Consider the following 20348-nt stretch of genomic DNA (forward strand, 5'->3'; position numbering starts at 1 on the left):
ATTTCCACGGCTGTCTAGCCATGTGAAGATAGTGGCTGCCTCTCTGCATAGCTGAGACTGGTTTACCATCACAGCCAATTCCATTAGATGGCCCAGGTCTTACATTTGAACTGACACTTCAGTGTTACTTATATTGTCAGTGTTACTTACATTGAACTTTTTGTGAATTTTCAGGTTTTATGAAATGTATACTAGCATAAGAAAGTCCATTCCAGCCTGAATGAACTGAGAAGGAAGTCAACAGACAAAGGCAATCACCACCATAATCAAATTTATTATTCCAATGGCACTAATACATCTTTTAGGTGCTCATGGTGACATTGCACAAAATTTCCTGCCTTCGAGCTTCTGTCCAAACAGAAGTGTCTACCTGTTTGTTCTTTCCCCCTTTCTGGGGGAAAATCCACTGTGGACCATTTACCCAAATAAACCTCTTAATGCGTTTTCTTTTTTCTTTTTTTTGACATTTGAGTTTTCCTCAGAAATGGAAAGAAGTGTTGGATGTCCCATTCCACCTCCCCCACCAGCCAAATAAGTCCCTGTAGCCAGGGCATTTCTGTTGCCTCTGAAATCTTGGAATAAATAAACAGCATCAAGTGTTCATGTTGAGCGATGGCACAGAGTGGCCCCAGAACCAGCCAGGCGAGCGGCACTGTGTCTGGACAGTCTCAGATGTTGTGGAGAATGAGGGCTTGTTGTGGTTGATCATGAGCCGGTGAGGGGGATGGCACCTGGGTGGCTGCAGGAAGGGCAACCTACAATTTGTCCAGGAAGTTGTCCAGAGCTGGGATGCCTTCCTTCAGGCCTTTGCGCTTACGTGTCTCGGCCACCACCTGGCTGGGGCGGCTGGTGTTGTCAAAGGGGTCTCCAGGCAGGATCTGCCAGTGGTCAAACACACACTGCGGGAAAGCCTGGCCACCTGTGTTGGATCTCAGATCGGCGGTGAAGCCTGCGGGAGAAGCAGGTACAGGGCTCGCTGGGCAGTCCAGACTTGGTACCCTCCAGCCCCTGGAGGTGGGGATGCTCACACCACAGAGATCAGAAACTAGACAACTCGGACAGAATCAGACATTAAAACCCCTAACCCTGCTCCTCGCCCGGCTTGCTCAGAGACCACTGCTGAACCAGCCAAGAAATGCTGGCCCACCTCACTTCCCAGCTGCTGCCCTGAGGGTGAGCCTGAGCTACTTTTCTGCCAGACTGGATCTTACCATCTCACAAATTTACACACCTGAGTAACCACTCTCACCCCTCCCCCATTCAATTCACAAAGTTCCTCAGTAAGGGGGCCACCTTCTCCTACATAACCACGCTGCTTTTACACCCCAAACGGACAGGGAGTGGGAGCAGTTTGCAGATTATATCCACGGTCCCCACAGGCTGGCTCACTCTAGGCATTGCTTAAGGGCAAGAAACAAGTCTATCGTCATCAGTCTGGCTGGAGGACAGTGGACTTAGGCATTTGAGAGCCACCCCAGCACGCACTTACCGAAGGACTCATTGACAGGCAGGTAGGCCTTCACAACAAACATGGGGGTGCCAGCCACCTGGGTCTCCTCAAAGACATGGCCCCGCTTCCTGTTCAGGACTCCATAGATACCACCAACCACTTGCTCTGGACACTGTCAGGCAATAAAAGGCTATTTAGCAGTTGCTAGGTAGGATGGAGACCAGTAGCAGCAGGGCAATCAGGACTCCCTACCTGGATTTCCACAAGGTAGATGGGCTCCATGAGTCGGGGCTGGGCAGTCAGCACGCTGGCGTAGAGGCAGCGCCGGGCTGTAGGGATGATCTGGCCACCCCCTCGGTGGATAGCATCAGCATGCAGTGTCACATCATGGACATCAAAGCGTACGCCGCGCATGTTCTCCTCACACAGTGCCCCCTAAAGAGGAAGTGGCCAAAATCACCATCAAGCTCCTACCTCTACTGCTGCCTGAGAGGGTAAGGCCAAATCACACAGCTGTGCCCATGCCAGCTTCCAAGTCTGCAACCACAGAGACCTTGTATCTTTATATCTCTTGCCAACTCACCCTCCTCCCTAGCGTACCCTTTCAGGAGGTAGGACCATGGGCCCCACTTCACTAACAGAAATGAAAACAGGTAACCCCAAGAATCCCATCCCCACCAAGTCTGCACAGGTGAGCCTGGGCCTGTGCCCAAGTCCCACTGATAAGGCTCCGATGCCAATGATTTTCCAGCTGGATGACCAAGTGGCCCCTCACCTCTTTTGTGGCCCACTGGAAGCCAGCCACTACGCTGTCCTTGATCTCGTTGAGATACTGCACACCCTTGGTGATGTCAGTAAGGATATTGGGCCCAGTGCCATCAGGCCCAAAGCACCAGATCTTGCGTGCCTCAGCCACATCCCACTCATACTTCTCAGCCAGGTAGCGGGCCCGCTGCTTGAGCTCCTGGCGGGCAGACACTTCACCCTTGTCAATGTCCTCAGCCAGGCCATCAGGAAAGGGTCGTGCCTTCATGTACAGTCGATTGTGCTTGTTGGGAGACTTGGACAGACAGAGCACATTCGACTCCTCGCTAACTGTCTCACGATAGGAGACAACAGGATCGGATTTCTGCAAAAGAAGCACAGAAGTCAGGCCTGCAGGAGGAAGTGACCGCCCAGAAGAGGGGCCTCCTAATGAGACTCAGGAAACAGACTGGCAATGGGCGCAAAAATCAGAATGACTAGTTTAATTTAGTGGCACAGAGCCATGCACAGCTCACTTCTATAAATACACAGTATGCAGCTCTTCCCTTGCAAGGGGCTACCCACTCCCAATAGGACTGGCTAAAGAATAATTTATCTTGTGAAATGCTATGCAGTTATTACATGAAAAGAACCAATGTGCAAAATGTAGGCACTAGCCTAATCCTATTTTGACACATGGAAGACAAGATGAAAATGCAGTTAACTGAGAGAAAGAAAAAAAAGAGATTTGTATTTCTATGAAGGGAATGCAGTTTAAGGGACTTAATGAACACAGATCCGAACTCAGTTATTTGAAAAAGTGGAGAATGAAAAACAGAGACAGCAACTGGGCCTAAGGTTGGCTACTAAATGTCTATGCTCTTTAGAAGCTTGTATTTGGAGATTCTGGAAAGCAGACTCCCCACACTCCAACCTCAGAAGCTATTGAGCATCTATTTGAACTTCTGGTTTCACATGGCAAAGTCACACTATCTCTTAGGCGTGGGTGGAAAGGAGGGAATCATCCGAGTCCAGCCAGGACAAGGGCTCTGCCATCCTGCACACCATCCATCCCTACCCCTATAGGGACAGCATGCTTCACCTTGATGGGAATGCAGGCGTGGTCCTCCTCCAGGTCTTTCAGGCAGATCTCCAGGTGCAGCTCACCAGCCCCAGCAATGATGTGCTCCCCCGACTCCTCAATGATGCACTGAAAGAGGCCGTATGTTAATCCAAGAATCAAACCCAAAGAACTACTTAGAAAACCCAAGAAATTGGGGTGGAGAATGGCAGGCTCCAAGCATCCCTTCTAGTTGGAAGTTTTTTAGGAACATTTTCAGGGCCCATGAAGGGGTGGGGGGGTGGGGGGGAAGACCCATCATCTATAGCCACTCTATAGAGATCCAAGGCCTGGGTTCCTGGACCATACCCTGACATTAAAAGAGCAGCAGTGCCCTACTAGCATGGCTCCGTGGTTGAACGTCAACCTATGAACCAGAGAGGTCATGGTTCGATTCCCAGCTTGGGCACATGCCCACATTGCGCATTCAATCCCGTGTGGGTGTACAGGAGACAGCCAATCAATGATTCTCATCATTGATGTTGCTCTCTCCCCCCCTTTCTGAAATCAACAATATAAAACTTTTTTTAATAGGGCAACAGCTGAAAACCAGTTTGGCTCAGTGGATAGAGCATAGGCCTACAGACTGAAAGGTCCCAGGTTCAATTCCAATCAAGGGCATGTACCTTGGATGCGGGCACATCCCCAGTAGGGGGTGTGCAGGAGGCAGCTGATGGATGTTTCTAGCTATCTCTATCCCTCTCCCTTTCTCTCTGTAAAAAAAATCAACTAAAAATAAAAAAATTTTAAAAATGGAAAAAACTAAAGCCTGGAGAAGTCAAGTTTTAATTCTGACCAGCCAGCGTGGCTCAGTGGTTGAGTCCCAACACCTGAACCAAGAGGTCACTAGTTCAGTTGCCAATCAGGGCACAAGCCTGGGTAGTGGGCTTGACCCTCAGTAGGGGCCATGCAGGAGGCAGGCGATGGATGTTTCTCTCCTTCTCATTTCCTCTCTGTAAAGATCAATAAGAACATGAAATAAAATAAAAAGTTAAAAAAAAAAAAGGGATTTCAATTAGAAATCCCTCCTTATATGAGAAACCACCCAATCTTTTCAGCTCAGACACCAACAAATTGGCCCTGCAGGTGGTGGCGGTGCCTCCTGCCAGGGTGCCTGCCCACCTGCACCATGGGGTCTGACTTGGCCAGCCGCTTTAAGCCCTCCACCAGCTTGGGCAGGTCAGCCGGATTCTTGGCCTCCACAGCAACCCTGACGACAGGGCTCACGCTGAACTTCATCACGCGCATGTTGTGGGCGTGCTCGAAGGTGGTGATGGTGCCTGTTTTCACAAGGAACTGGTCCACACCCACCAGGCCCACAATGTTCCCGCAAGGCACATCCTCGATGGGCTCCACATAGCGGCCCATCATCAAGATTGTTCTGGGGGAGAGACAAAGGTATCAATGCAGCCCCACTGTGGTGCCAGGCCCCAAGATGGCTGGAAGACAAAGCCCTTCCTTCTGGAGCCTCTGGTCATCCCTCCTCCATTGAGTGGTGGTGCCACCCCCTAGATGTCAAGCCTTGGCTCTTCACTGTAACCCAGTGACTGTCTCAGCAAAGTGCTGGCTCCTGTGTACCAAGACAGAGCACTACCTGCCGTTCCCACACACACCCCCGCCCCCCATGTAGGGCTCCATACACCTGACCCAAGACTGAGAAAAGGCAGTGTGCTGTGGGCAACCCATGAGGAGGGGATCCATGTTCTATCTTCCCACCACCAATGCCTAGAGTGGGCTTAGGGGTAGGGCTGACAGAAGACTGGCATTTCTGAGGTCAGCACCCACTCTTGGGGAGGTGACAGTAAACTGTGTTGCCACTGCTGGGAGCTCAGGAACATTTGCCTCTAACTCAGGGAAGGGATTCTACCCTGATTATTAGGGGGAGCAAGCCCCTGCTTCCTGTCGTACCTCATCCACACAAGCCTCTCCAAGTTGAGGACAAAAGGTGGCCAGAGGGCTCAGCACTACATCCTGCTGGGCACTTCACGTAAAACCCCTGAGCTCCCACTCCTCCCGCAGCCTGGGGCAGGGAGGCGGGCTGGGACCAGCCTTGGGTCACAAATGACTCGCCAAGCACTTCACCTCTGGATCGGCTTCAGGTACAGGTCCTCCTTCTTCCCTGGGGTGTAGTTAGGACCCATGATCCTGACCTTCAGGCCGGTGGACACCAGCCCTGAGAAGACTCGACCAAAGGCATAGAACCGGCCTTTGTCCGAGGTCGGCACCATTTTGGAAATGTACATCATAAGGGGCCCTTTGGGGTCGCAGCTTTTAATGCCTGGGGAAAACAGGAAAAGAAAACATGATTCCCTTAGAGTTAGTTCAGCCTCCAGAATCCTAAGAGCCTTAAGCGTGGCAATGAGCAGCTTTCTAACCACGGGCTGCTCTGGGGGCCCCCAGATACCCATGTGAATCCCACATACCCATGGCTGCCTCATCGTCGGGGGGGCCCTCATACAGCAGCTCACAGCGGTACTTCTGAGCAGTCACGGGGGAGGGCAGGTGGATGGTGATCATCTGCAGCAGGGCATCGCCGGCGGGCAACCAGCGGCGCATCACAGCCTACACAGAAGGGTCAGGAGGCAATTCTGAGGAAAACCTTCGGCATCATGTGATCACAAGGTTACTCAAATGCACGGTTCCCTCCAGAAGAGCCAGGCCAACACCCGAGGTCTTCTGTCCAGCCCTGCTGGTAGCCATGCTGCAGCCAGGAATGCTTCCAACAGCAAAGCCAGAGCCCAGCTCTGGCAGGGAACCCTGTGGAGACTCTTGGACAGCCCCGCACGCTCACCTTCAGGAGTGGTTTGCCTTCTTTGTCCTTATCTTCACTGTCCAACTTGATGTCCAGTTTTTCAATCAGTTTTGCTGTCTCCTCTTTCTTAAAATTCATGATAGCATCAAACACCTAATTGGGAGTTTGGGAACATATTAGGAAGCCGGCAGCTGCCTCCTCCTGAGAAGCCTAAGGCCATGCACAGAGCAGAGAGGCAAGGTTACTAAATTCCTCACCCCACCACAAAGGACTTGACCCAGACAGGGCAAGTCTTGGGGACATCTCCCAATAGATCGAAAGAAAAAAGTCTATTCTGACTTACAGACCATGAAAATATTTTAACTAACAAAGCACTGAAACCCCAGTGGCTGGCAGAGCAAAACCCAGACCTCCCTGTCTCAGCTCACCTAACCAACCCCAGCCAGAGATGCTGATGGCCATGGAGATTTTACCCTTACTGTGCTGCCTGCTCCAATATCCCAGCCGCCATCCTGAACCTGGCCCTGCCAGAAGCCACTAGACCCAAGGGCAGCCTAGGGAATGCACATCCATCAAGCACACGCAGCAGCTCACCTTGAAGATGGGGTCCAGGATAAGCTGGCAGAATGTCCGTGGCAGCTTCTTGCCATCAGGGCTTGTGGCGGACTTGCTGAATTTACCATTGGCTGGATCAAAGTACCTGGTGAAGGCCCAACCCAATTAGGCTAGGGTGCCTAAGTCAAGGTTAGACAAAATGCTCCTACACAGACATGGTGTTCCTGAGCCACATCATCACCTCCAAGTCCCCGCCCATCTCGCGGATTGGTTGCAGAACGCCCTGCTCCTCCCCGCAGCACTCACCGGTCACCCCACAGCTTCTTCATCATGTCCTCTACCTTCTTGGCCCGCTCAGCAGGCCCCAGCTGGCCCTCACCCTTGGCGGCAAATTTGGCCACATACATCTCTGCAAACTGCTTCAGAGTGAAGGCCCAACCATGGAGACCGGACCCAAAGCCAACAGTCCCGAGGACAGGGTCAATCTAAGAGAACAAGAGAAAGCTGTGAGTGAACAAGAAACAAACAGAAACCCCAGCTACCATGTCCCTGGGCGCCATGGGCTTCAGACATCAGATTTCATCAATTGCCATCAGGTCAAAGTGAAGAAATTTTAGTCATCATGTACAGGATGCCCAACTCTGCCTTCATCTCCACCAGCAAGGGTTGGCAGTAACAGAGGGGACTGCCCTGAGTCTGCTTCAGCAGGCAGGGTACCCCCTACCCCAAAGCCTCCCCAAAAATTCAAGTATTAGATGAAGTCAGTACTAAAAACATTCCAGCCCCCTTTTGTCACCCCAACATTCCTAGAAAAACCAACTTTCAGATCCTCCAAGAAGACCCCAAGGACCAGACTTATGGGTCCCCCAGAGGGAGGTCACAGCCCTTTCCAGTCTGTGGGAAGGACAGGAGGAATGCAATGGGGTAGCTGGGAGCTTGCAATGGGGTAGCTGGCAGGACACTTACCATGATGTTGCCCATGGGGCCGCTCTCGCCCTCTCCATAGGTGGAGATGATGACGTTGACGTTCTCCACAATGCGCTGAAAAGTCTGGTAGAGCTCCTCAGGCTCCAGCTGCAGCTCAAGCAGAGCCCGGTCCATCTTGTTCATCATCAGCACGGGCTTGATGCGCTCTGCGATGGCCTGCCTCAGCACGGTCTCTGTCTGCACACACACGCCTGGGGGTGGACAGAGATTTCTCATCAGCCAGAGAGGGGACACCCCAGGTTCCCAGCCAGGGATGCGGAAACCTGCCGCTTACCAGACACACAGTCCACTACCACCAAGGCACCATCGGTGACCCGGAGAGCAGCTGTCACCTCGGAGGAGAAGTCCACGTGCCCAGGAGAGTCGATGAGATTGATAAGGAAACCGGAGCCATCCTTGCTCTGCTTGATGAAGTTCAAGTCGTTCTCTGAGAGCTCGTAGAAGAGGGAGATGGCCCTGGGGAGGTTGGGACAGGCTGGATGAACAAAAGGCACACCTGTCCCATTCTATAGCTCTTCACTGTCCTCCGAAACCATGAAGGTCAGCCTGGGGTTCCTGCCCAAGGGCAGTCAGGACAGATAATCCCTAAGCACCACAGAATGTGGTAATAATAAGCCAGACCCAGAGCCTGAGCGAACACTGCACCCCTTTCCCCACTGCACTCCTCTTCCCTAGAGACAGACTTCAGCTCTCCCAGGAAAGAGCCTGTGCCCACCTCCCTAATTCCAGCTACAAAGGGAGGGAGAGCCCACCTGTCCAGTCCCCAGCATGGGTCCTCCCAAGCTCAACAGATTCCAAATAGCAACTACATGACCGGGGAAGACCCACCTTTCACCCACCCGTGCCCTTCACCCCAGCGGAAATGGTCTCAGAGCAGATGAAGAGAAGCTCACAAATCCCCAATGGAAAACAAACAGCAATTTCAGTCCCTTTGTTTTGGGTTCTCACCCCACTGACATCTGGGATCAGGAATCTGACATTGGAGGGGGCACTCCCAGACACTTCAAAAGGTCCTCCCCCCCTGAAATGGGGACTCACTGGGTTAAGCCCCTCTTCCTCTGCAAGTCCCAATACCACTCCCATCGCTGTCTCTCCCTGGCTGCAGGGCTTCCTGTCTCACCAGACTGAAGCTCACTGTCCCTCATAATCCAAAAATCCAGACTCCTTCCCAGAAGCCCCTTGGGAAAGAGATTGTGTCTGAGGTCTGTCTCCACACCAAGCTCCAGGGGAGTACCCCCCTCCCCAGTCCAAAGAGCACCGGAGCTTGCTCACGTCGACTTGATGGTGATGCAACGCTCCTGCTCGTCCTTCCGGGTGTCAGTGAAGCGGGTCTCGCCAGCCCGGGCGGAGGCGATGATACCGGCCTTACACACCAGGGAGTCCGTCAGCGTGGACTTGCCATGGTCCACGTGAGCGATCACGGACATGTTCCGTATGTTGGCCTTCTTGTCCATGATGGCCCGGATCTGATCTACTGTGAAGTTCACCTAGGACGGGGGAAGGGGGAGGCTCAGGCGGGTCCAGGAACCAGGCTTGGCACCAAGACCACAATCGATACACTGCCAGCACCATGGCCAGGAGGGGGCTGATGCCGGGACAGCCCCAACTCCCACCCAAACTCCCCAGTCTCTGCTGCTGATTCCCCCTTTAAAAATGCCACTTGTCCCATTTCTGAAAACCCAGATTTCTAGTTGTCACTTAGAAATGACAACCCAGAATCTGGGGCTGGGACTAATGACAACCAATTTCCTGTAGGTGGAGTGACGTGTTTGCAATTAAAAAACATGGACGGTATAAAGCTCCCCCCCAAACCCTCCCCCCTATTGCCACTGGGATTTCTCATGCTTTACCCAACTAAACAGGTTCTTTAAACCCGAAGGTCACCCTTCCGTCTGGGGTGACAGGGCCACCCAACCCTTCACATTCCTAAATATGCCACCACCACCCCCGTCTGGGGAGAAGCTTGCGCACTGCGAGCCTCCACCTCGTGGCTCGCGTCGGCTTCACAATTGGGCGAAACAAACACGGTGAAGGAGCCAGGCCAACATTAGGAAAAGGCTTTTGGGGTTCGGCTTTCTCGGTTTTGCCGTTTCCCTGTTCCCGACACAAAGTCAAACTTAAACTCCCGGTGGGCGGGTTACATAAGGCGGCTCCCCGTCTCCCCGCTGCCCTGGCGGCGCCCGCCATTACAGCATCTGCCACATCATCATTAACACCCAACCCCGCCTCCGCCCCAGCTCCAGCCGGGCCCCGAGTCCCGTGAGACCGGGGCGCCCTCGGAAGCGAGCAGCACGGCGCAGACATGGCGGCCGCCGCTTTCCCAACCGCAGGCCCGCCAGCCGGGCCACCGCCATGTCTCCTCCTTCCTGCCCAACCGGCCCCAGCCACTCCAGACCCGGCAGCGCCGACCCCGCAGAGGCCCCGCCACCGCTCTAGGCCCCCAGCGAGACGGTATTGCTTACCATGGTGGCGGATGGCGGTGGATTCTCCCAGGTAGATCCGAGAGAAGAGAATCGCGCCGGAGATGCGGCGACGCGGGCGGAAGAGAACGCTGACGTCAACACCCGACCTTTTATAGGCCAGCGCCGGTTGAGCTGATCATCTGACTGCGCTGCGGGGGCGGGGCAAAGCGACGTCGTGCGTAGGCGTGGGGACGCGCTCTTTCCCGTAACCCTTTAGGCGCGGGTGGAGCTGCTAGGGATAATGCATCTGCGTTCTGCATCTGGATTTCCCTGGGGTCGGCCCCTTAGCTGGAGGCGCGCCTCTAAGATGCAATACACAGGTTCATAAAGCAAAAAGTGCCGTTTTAGCTGAGAATAGTAATCATAGCTTGCAAAATGCCAAATATATTGAAAAACACAGTACAGCCGGTGGCTTGGCTCACTGGATTGAGCGAGCGTCGGCCTGCGGACTGAAGGGTCTCAGGTTTGATTCCGGTCAAGGGCATGTACATTGGTGGCGGGCACATCCCCGGTGGGGGGTGTGCAGGAGGCAGCTGGTCCATGTTTCTAGCTCTCTATCCCACTTCCTTCCTCTCCATAAAAAAATCAATAAAATATATTTTAAAAAATAAAATAAAATAAAATAAAAAGCACAGTACAGTCCTGGCTGGGTATCTCAGTTGGTTAGAGCGTGGAGGGGATCACCAAGGTTGCAGGTTTATCTCTGGTCAGCACACATACAAGAAGCAACCAACGAATGCATAAATAAGTGCAACAACAAATCAATGCTTCTCTCTCTCCCTTCTCTTTCTCTCTCTCTAAAATCAATCAATAAAAATTTAAAATTAAGAAAGCACATTACAGGACAGGTCGCATTGCCACCACCATGGTCGGCCGCTAGGGGGTAGAGGTAGGGCAAAAATAAATAAATAAATAAATAAATAAATAAGAAAGAAATCCCATTGCAATAGAGTTGTACCAAAGCCAATTTTCTGTTTTAATATTATGTAAAATGATACCACTTAGAATCTCTCTGTACTACTTTTGAAACTACCTGTCTATAATTATTTCAAATAAAAGGGGTTTTTATTCAGGTGCTCATCACTCATTTCCACAAAGACAGATTGAGTGTCCACCATGTACCAGCATTGCTATTGGTGCATAGATATCTATGCTATATATAGATATACCAGTAAACAAAATACCAATTTACTAGTATGTGTTCTAACACTAGTTACTTGAATTTCTCTGTGCCTCAGTTCCTCATCTGCACAACGGGGGTACAAACAGGAAGCAATACTCCGTGTTTGGGGAGAGTAAATACAAACAAAGGGATTAACTAAATACACATAAAGGGGTGAACACCATGCCTAACTCAGTTCTCAATACATATCAGCTATTTTAATTAGCTAGCACTGCTATTAAGACATTTAAGGCCCTCCCTAGCCTGTCTGACTCTGAGTAGAGCGTCGGCCTGTGGACTGAAGGGTCCCGGGTTTGATTCTGGCCAAGGGCACATGCCTGGGGTTCGGGCTCCATTCCCAGTGTGGGGCATGCAGGAGGCAGCTGATCAATGATTCTCATCATTGATATTTCTATCTCACTCTCACTCTCCCTTCCTCTCTGAAATCAATAAAAAATATATATGTATTTTTTTAAAAGACATGCCGAAACCGGTTTGGCTCAGTGGATAGAGCGTCGGCCTTTCGGACTGAAGGGTCCCAGGTTCGATTCCAGTCAGGGGCATGTATGTTGGTTGCAGGCACATTCCTGGTGGGGGATGTGCAGGAGGCAGCTGGTTGATGTTTCTCATCGATGTTTCTGACTTTCTATCCCTCTCCCTTCCTCTCTGTAGAAAATCAATAAAATATATTTAAAAAAAAAAAAAAAAAAAAAAAAAAAACAGACATTTAAGGTCCTGGCCAGGTAGTTCAGTTGGAGTACAGTCCTGATACTCCAAGGTTTTTTGTTTGATCTCTGGTCAAGGCATATGCAAGAAGACATAAATAAATGGACCAATGAAGACATAAATAAATGGAACAATAAATCAATGTTTTTCTCTTCCCCTTCCTCTCTCTCTTTAAAAATCATTAAAGACAATTTTGAAACAAGACATTTAATTCAGGGACTGTTTTTACAAAGTCTCAGAACTAAGAGACTGAGCTAAGCACTTCCTTTCCGGGGCGACCTCACTCTCCATTTCCCTTCCTTCCCAGGGGGAGGGGCCAGAAAACAGTTTTGCATTTGTCCTCATCTAACCCTAAGGAATGGTTGTATTTTAGATCATTGGTTCCAAGGAACAAATTGGCATTTTATTTTGTTATCTTTATTCTTTGTAAAGAGCCCAGCTCAATGCCTGGTACACAGTAGGTACTCAGTATTTTTCACATAAATTAATGATATTTTCAATAGTGCAAGTAAACCTCTTTCAGTGAATCTTCCTTTAAATGCACTCTGTCGAAAGGAGAGGGACTGCAGTGGTTTTCCTGAACTGGGAAAAAGGGGAGACATGCGTCAGCAAAAAGATGTAAAAGCGAGTCTGCACTCTATAAAAACCTGTGCACTCCTCCTCCTCCCCCACGCTGCACAAATGCATTCCCCATTTTGCTTGGTAAAGTGGTGTCCCAACCCTGATTTCCTTTAAGCAAAGATTGCTATCACCATCCTGCATTTTAACCCGAGGTGAAACTGAGGCAGGCAGGAGCTGCTCAATAAATAGCTATTTTTTTAAAATATATTTTATTGATTTTTTACAGAGAGGAAGGGAGAGGGATAGAGAGTTAGAAACATCGATGAGAGAGAATCATCAATCAGCTGCCTCCTGCACACCCCCCACCGGAGATGCGCCTGCAACCAATGTACATGCCCTTGACCGGAATCGAACCTGGGACCTTTCAGTCCGCAGGCCGATGCTCTACCCACTGAGCCAAAGCGGTCCGGCAAATAGCTATTTTTTGAGGCTCAAAGCTGCAGAGGGCGTGGCAGGTAGCAGATGTCAATTCCATCTGCTCAAGCTTGGGTCTTTAAACACCCACACCTGTGTTCCTGACAGGTTTTATGTTAAATTTACAAGGCAAGTGCATGTGCCATTTGACCAATTTTCAGCAATAGGTGTCCAGTTTCCCATTCTCAATAAACTTGTTTAATCTTTTGTGGACGAAAGGAGCCACCTGCTAACCTGACAAGCTCAGGGGAGGCCTGTGTGACAGTCTTGCAAACTCAGAGACCTAAAATAACCACAAAAGATGATTTAAAAATTAAATATTTAACTACAAACAGGTTATAGTGGGTAGTCATGTCCTAGGGCGATATTTTCCCTGACAAAGATCAGCTTAGATCTTTACTGAGCCCATTTGCCTTTTAGCCTCTAAGATAACATATCTGTGAGATGTCTGGTTAACTTGTAACTTCTTTTTTTTTTCTGGAGCCCCTGGGGCACAACCAAGGACTGATGCCTCAAATTCCTACAGGATCATTTTTAATTGTTCCTGTACCCACCTACGTATGTGTTCATCATTTTACTTTTTATCCAATCCCAGGGGTTTCCCACCGCTTTTGCTTTATCCCACCTCCTTAATGAATTTCTTGTAACCCACCTATGTCCCGCCTTTGTTTGCAATGTATAAATACAAATGTAACCTGCCATTCTCCTGAGCACTATCTCAATTCATTGAGGTTCTGCTTCCTGGCATATGTCCACAGTTTGGCTCAAATAAACACTATAATTCTTTACAGGTTTCAATGTGTGTGTTTTTTTTCCCCAGTTAATACTTTTTTAAAAATTATATCTTTAAATGCACTGAGCACCTACTGTGTGCTAGGCTCCGTATTAGGCACTTCGCAGCACTTCCTTGCAAATTGGGGCATTTCATAGAAGAAAAACAAAAGTTTCCATTAAGAGGATGTAGAATTTGCTCTTGAATGAATAGACTGCTTATTGATGAAATTTAATTAATTTAAGTTGCAGAAGTGGGGAAATTTAGGGGGAATACCGGTAGGTAAATGTAAGTCTCTCCCGGCCCCCTCCCAAACACCGTTAACCTTCAGGGAGGTGTTCAGGCCCACAGCTGGAAGGGGGGGCTAACGTTGGCTGGGGACCTCTCCCCACCGCCATCCTCAGACCCACATTTAGCAAAAGCCTGAAGAGGCTCGGGGCTTCAGGAGTGAGCAAGAGCAGCCAGAGCCTCCTTCAGGGTCTGCAGTAATAAATACACGGAGGGGACGCGGGGAAAAGGGGGTGGGGGATGGGGGTGGAACTCGCGGAGGGAGGAATAACCACGCGGAAGAAGTGACCTCTGCAGGGAGACTCCACTACGCATGTGCTTCCTGCGGTGCAGGGAGGGCGCAGACGTGGCCATAGCGGCCCTTGCTGACCAGAGGCTGTTACTGCAACCCCTTGGATTAGATGCTGCTCCCACCCTTTCAATCAGTTAATTCGCTGAATCCTCCCCACACCGCGGGGCTTTGGAGAGGTTATTTATGCAGGAGCAAACTGGGGCTCAGAGGACTTTAGTTATCTGCTCAAGGCCACCCAGCTATAATAGTAAGAGCCAGAAACCAGTGACTCAAAAAGGCATGGCTTAGAAGTATATACTGGTACGCATAATGGAATATATTATAATTCAACCTTGAAAAGGAGAAATTCCGAAATACAACATGGATAAACTTTGAGATTATGCTCAATGAAATAAGTCAGTCTCAGTGATAGTGTTGCAATTTAACCTAGTTATGGATAACGAAAAGAGCAAAGGAAAACCAAATAGTATAGGCATGCCATGTGTGCAGCTTTGCCAGGAAGCTACAGCTTAGATGCATGGCCAGGCAAGTCTGGGCAAAACAGGAAAGGTACTTTCCTGTCAGTCACACCTGGGAACAGGTCGGTGACCAGAGTAGGCATGGCCACTGCAAGCGTGGGCAGATTTAAGGTATTTAATCTATGCCCTAGCCGGTTTGGCTCAGTGGATAGAGTGCCGGCCTGAGGACGGAAGGGTCTTGGGTTCGATTCCAGTCAAAGGCACATGTCCAGGTTGCAGGCTCCATCCCCAGTGGAGGGGCATGCAGGAGGCAGCCGATCAATGATCCTCTCTCATCACAGATGTTTCTATCTCTCCCTCTCTGAAATCAATAAAAATAAACATAAAAACATATTTAATGTCCTAAACAAAGGAGTTTACTCTCTTGGTTGGCTCTTGCCACTTGCACTCCCGGCTGTGGGACCCTCCTGCTTTTCCCCACGTGGCCCACACACCACAGACTAACGAAGTGCACCGCGCCTGATACTAAACTGGGCCTAGCTCCACCACGGAACAGAACCTTTGCATGTAGCTCTACTGGATCCCCAGCTGAACATCTTCCAGGACTGGATTGAGGGAAATGGGACTTTGGAAACAAGCTATAGAGGTAAAGGAAGGGCCTTGGGTCTTGGGAGGGAGGAAAGTGCTGGTAACACGCCTGGGGGCTTGTGGGAGGCGGAGTGGAAGGGCAGGGAAAGGCACAGGGCGTGCTTCTGGGCGGGAGGGCTGGCATCATGGGATTTTCGTGTGAGTGGCACCATTTGGGGCCTGTGGTTTTCTCTTGAGTATTTTATATGCAGAATACAGCTTTCCATCACATATGCTGTCTTGGGGCCCCCGGAAATGCTTATTCCAGTGGTACCCCTAGATCCCCACTCCCACTGGCAACAGAAAAAGACCGTCCATGCTTTTCTCCAATAACAACCCAAGGACAAATACTGTGTGATCCACCTGTAAGAGGTCCCTAGAGGAGCCAAATTCAGAGACTGAAAGTAGAATGGTGGGTGCCAGGAAGAGAAGCGGGCAAGTTAGTCTTTAATGGGGACAAGTTTCAATTTGGTAAGATGAGAAACTTCTGCAGATGGTTGCACAAAAATGTGAATGTGCTTAATAAACTAAAACTGTACAATTAAAATGGTAAATTGTGCATGCCCTCACCCTCCTACTGTCTGCGCATGTGCTCAGGGAGAGGTCAATGGGGGGGAAAGGAGACATAGGTAATATTTTAAACAACAAAAAATTTAAATTAAAAATAAAATAAAGTAAAATAAAAGGTCAATTGTACGTTATATATATTTTGCTACAATAAAATCCACTGGTTTGGCTCAGCGGATAGGGTGTTGGCCTGGGGACTGAAAGGTCCTGGATTTGATTCCGGTCAACACATGCCCAGGTTGCAGGCTCGATCCCTAGGGGGGGGAGGGGGCGGGTGAGGAGGCAACTGATCAGCGATTCTCATCAGATGTTTCTAATGTTTCTATCTCTCTCTCTTCCTCTCCCTTCCTCTCTGAAAACAATAGAAAAAAGGTGTGGTTTAATCAGGGAGCAGCTCTGCCTCATTACTATTTTCCAGATGTATTTCTGATTTGGTTGACCCAAGCCAGACATCCTGAATTTAAATTCTAATTTTGCCTTTACTGGCTGTGTGACCATGGGCAAATTACATAACCTTTCTAAACCTCAGACTGTGCATATAAAATACTCAGGAGAAAAGCACAGTCCCCAAATGGTGTCACTCACACGAAAATCCCATGATGCCAGCCCTCCCGCCCAGAAGCACGCCCTGTGCCTTTCCCTGCCCTTCCACTCCGCCGCCCACAAGCCCCCAGGCGTGTTACCAGCACTTTCCTCCCTCCCAAGACCCAAGGCCCTTCCTTTACCGCTATAGCTTGTTTCCTTAAAGCAACAAGCAGACTGCCAAATTACAGCAGGTAGGGTAGGGAGATCTGGGGGAGATAACAGATCAACCGAAGGACTTGTATACATGCATCTAAGTACAACCAATGGACACAAAACTCTGGGGAGGGAGGGTATGTGTGTGTGGGGCAATGTTAAAATATGTACACAGATAATAATTTAATTAAAAAATGTAAAAAAATAAACTCTAAAACATTAAAAAAAAAACTTGTTTCCTAAGCCCATTTCTTCTAGGAATTACTTTTTTTTTTTTGAATATATTTTATTGATTTTCCACAGAGAGGAAGAGAGAGAGATACAGATTTAGAAACATCGACCAGCTGCCTCCTGCACACCCCCTACCGGGGATGTGCCCGCAACCCATGCACATGCCCTTGACCGGAATCGAACCCAGGACCCTTCAGTCCCCAAGCCAACGCTCTATCCATTGAGCCAAACCGGTCTTGGCAGGAATTACTTTTTCTACCTCTGTAATGAACCCAATAAATGATCTACCATCTGATCGGTAGCTATGATGTGCACTGACCACCAGGGGGCAGACCACAACGCGGGAGCTGCCGAGACTTGATAGTGGTGGTTCTTGGGTGATGCACCCCAGAACCAGAGAGGAGGGGGCCCAATTGCGGGGTGCGTCACCTCTCACAATCCGGGGACACCCCCCCCCCTCCATTCACTCCCCCCGGAGGGCGTCCTTTGAGCTGCTGTGCTGCCCCAGGTGTGGCTGGCCAGGAGGGACCGTGGGAGGTTGGCCCCAGGGCATGTCTGGCCCTTCTCACCAAGTCCTGCCCCCAGCCACCTTCTAATTAATTTCCTTTCGATGTGCAGGAATTCAGGGCGCTAGTAAATAAATAAAAGGCCCGTGAAGCCAAACTGATCTAGTAGAGTTTCAGTTTCTCCCGGAAATGTAATCTTTTTTTAAAAAAATATATTTTATTGATTTTTTACAGAGAGGAAGGGAGAGAGAGAGAGAGAGAGAGCCAGAAAGATCGATGAGAGAGAAACATCGATCATCTGCCTCCTGCACACCCCCAACCGGGGATATGCCCGCAACCAAGGTACATGCCCTTGACCGGAATAGAACCTGGGACCTTTCAGTTCACAGGCCGACGCTCTATCCACTGAGCCAAACCGGTTTCGGCAGAAATGTAATCTTAATCAACCAGTGTGAAATCTTCTGGTAGCCTAGCCCTCTCCATCGCCCATAGAAAATAAGGCAATATCTGCATGGTAAAAATGCTTCCCCTTTTTTTCCCTAAAGAAAAGATGTCCCAGCCCCCAACAATCCTCCCTTTTCTTTTGTCAATATCCTCTGCTCCACCCTTCTTCCTATAGAACCTATTTGTACTTTTACTTGCTAAATGGGATGCTACCTATTAAGGAATCACTTCATAGAGCCAATTAAATCTTCAAATTTACTGTTGAATTTTACTTTTTAATTTATTTTTAAATTTTACTTTTTTGTTTTATTTGGTTGCCTCCTGCAGGGGCCCCCAGGAGGACCCCGGCCTTTGGTCCCCAGGCCAACACTCTATCCATTGAGCCAAACCGGCTAGGGCTGAATTCTACTTTTTAAACAAAAACATTGAACAATACTTTCTAAAAGATGAAATAAAGATGTGTGGGGACTGGGATGCCAGGATACAGGCTTTATTGGAGAGAAGGGTACCCCCGCTGGCTGCTTCCAGAGAGAAAGAGGCCAGAAGAGTCCCAGGGGTCTACTTTTAAGGGGAGGATAGGGGACAGGGGCTTAGGGCACTCAGCGCACGCTGACTGGTGACTAGGGACTTAGGAATGGGGGTATTTGGCAGGTGCTGATTGGTGGTTCAGTGCTCAGGAATGTCTGGCTGCAGGTGGGGTTTATGTCTGTCCATCAACTGGAGGAAGGGAGGATCTATCACTTTCCCCTGTGCATAGGGGAACTTATGAGTAGAGATCCCAATTTAAAAAAAAAAAAACCTGATACACCCTGCTGTAAACCTTGTCCTAAATCAGTGGATTACACCTGGGAATGATCCTAGCACCCGGAGACACGAGGTGATATCTGGGGAAATCTGTGGTTGTCACAATGGGGGTGACATGGAGTTGGTGGAGACCAAGGATGCAGTCCATGGTGCCCGCCACCTTACCCCGGCCACTCAGAATGATCCTGCCTTCAGTGTCCATCCTGGAGTGTTAGAGGAACAGGAAGGAAGCCCCTATGGCTGGGGGAGAGTAAGGGGCACTTGTGGGCCTCTGGACCCCAGGGGGGTGGGAGCCCTTGTTAGAGAAGGGATGGGACCTGACTCATGTGCTCACGGACGCCCTCTATTGGCCATTTATTGATAGTCGGTTGGGGCAAGGGCAGAGGGGACTGTGCTGGTCCAGTCTGGAGATGACGGGAGCTGGATCTAAGTGGCCCTCATGGAGAGGGTCAGAAGTGGGCTGATTTACAATAGATTTGGGCAATGGGACAGGTAGTTTTGGCTGACGTGCTGTATGTGAAGAATGAGAGTCCAGACTGACTTCAAGATTTTGGCCCAATAAAATCGAAGGACAGAGCTCCATTTGCTGAGGACGTGAAAAGAGCAGGTAGCAGGTTCAGTGAGGAAGATGGAAAGCTCAGCATGGGCATGGTGTGTGTGTGAGAAGCGATGAGATCCCACATGCAAGGGCAAAGGTAGGTGGTGGGCAAGGAGTCCAGAGCTGAGAGGAGGCTGGGGGCTTTGAGGGTAGATTTCCCAGTCATGTTAGGATTGCAGGAAGTAGGACACATGTTGCAAGATTCCATTTATAGGAAATGTGCAGAAGAGGCAAATCCACAGAAACAGAGAGTGGGTTCCTGGGGAGGTGTTGAGGGAGTTATGGCGAAGGGGGATGGCATTTCGTTTGGGGGTGGTAGGAATGTTTTAAAATTAGCATGTGGTAATACCAACACTCTTTACCTGATTGTACACTTAAAAACAAACCTCTTGACTCCATCCATTTCTTTCCACCCCCTCTGCCCTCTGCCCCTCCCCCTGACCCAGGGCCCCATCATCACTTGCCTGGGTCACACAAATCTATCTTACCCCATGTGATGGTTAAATTTATGCTTCTACCTGGCTGAGCCACAGTGCCCAGATATTTGGTCAAACATTATACTGGCCCAGGATGGGTGGCTCAGTGGTCGGAGCTACATCCCGTACACCAAAAGGTTTCAGATTCGATTCTGGTCAGGGCACATACCTAGGTTGTGAGTTCAATCACCGGTCAGGCTGTGTAGGAGAGGCAACCAATCAATGTTACTCGCTCACATTGATGTTTCTCTCTCCTCTCTTCCTCTAAAATCAATGAAAACATATCATCGGGTGAGCATTAAAAAAATTATACTGAATGTGTCTATGAAGGAGTTTTTTGGATGATACTGATATTTAAATTGGTGGACTGTAACGTAAAATAGATGATTGCCCTACTTAAACTGGGTGGGCCTCATATAATCAGTTAAAGAGCTCAATAAAGCCCTAACCGGTTTTGGCTCAGTGGATAGAGCGTTGGCCTGTGGACTCAAGGATTCTGGTCAAGGGCATGCACCTTGGTTGTAGGCACATACCCAGTAGGAAGTGTGCAGGAG

General features: G+C 49.7%; 1 protein-coding gene across 1 annotated transcript; it reads right to left on the reverse strand.

Annotated features, from left to right (window-relative positions):
- Positions 1-254: 254 nt before the first annotated feature.
- On the reverse strand, positions 255-10203 carry EEF2 (eukaryotic translation elongation factor 2). Its single transcript, XM_084883605.1, has 15 exons — positions 10071-10203; positions 8881-9095; positions 7883-8064; positions 7588-7799; positions 6928-7106; positions 6661-6766; positions 6106-6219; positions 5738-5876; positions 5397-5592; positions 4437-4695; positions 3297-3404; positions 2226-2579; positions 1703-1885; positions 1490-1622; positions 255-949 (listed from the first exon to the last, which is right to left on the reverse strand). The coding sequence occupies exons 1-15, from the start codon at positions 10071-10073 to the stop codon at positions 756-758; spliced, it is 2577 nt and encodes an 858-aa protein (XP_084739731.1). The 5' UTR covers positions 10074-10203; the 3' UTR covers positions 255-755.
- Positions 10204-20348: the final 10145 nt, after the last annotated feature.

This window comes from Pipistrellus hanaki, assembly GCF_964339955.1.
Source record: "Pipistrellus hanaki genome assembly, chromosome: 5".
In the NCBI taxonomy this organism is placed as follows: Eukaryota; Metazoa; Chordata; class Mammalia; order Chiroptera; family Vespertilionidae; genus Pipistrellus; species Pipistrellus hanaki.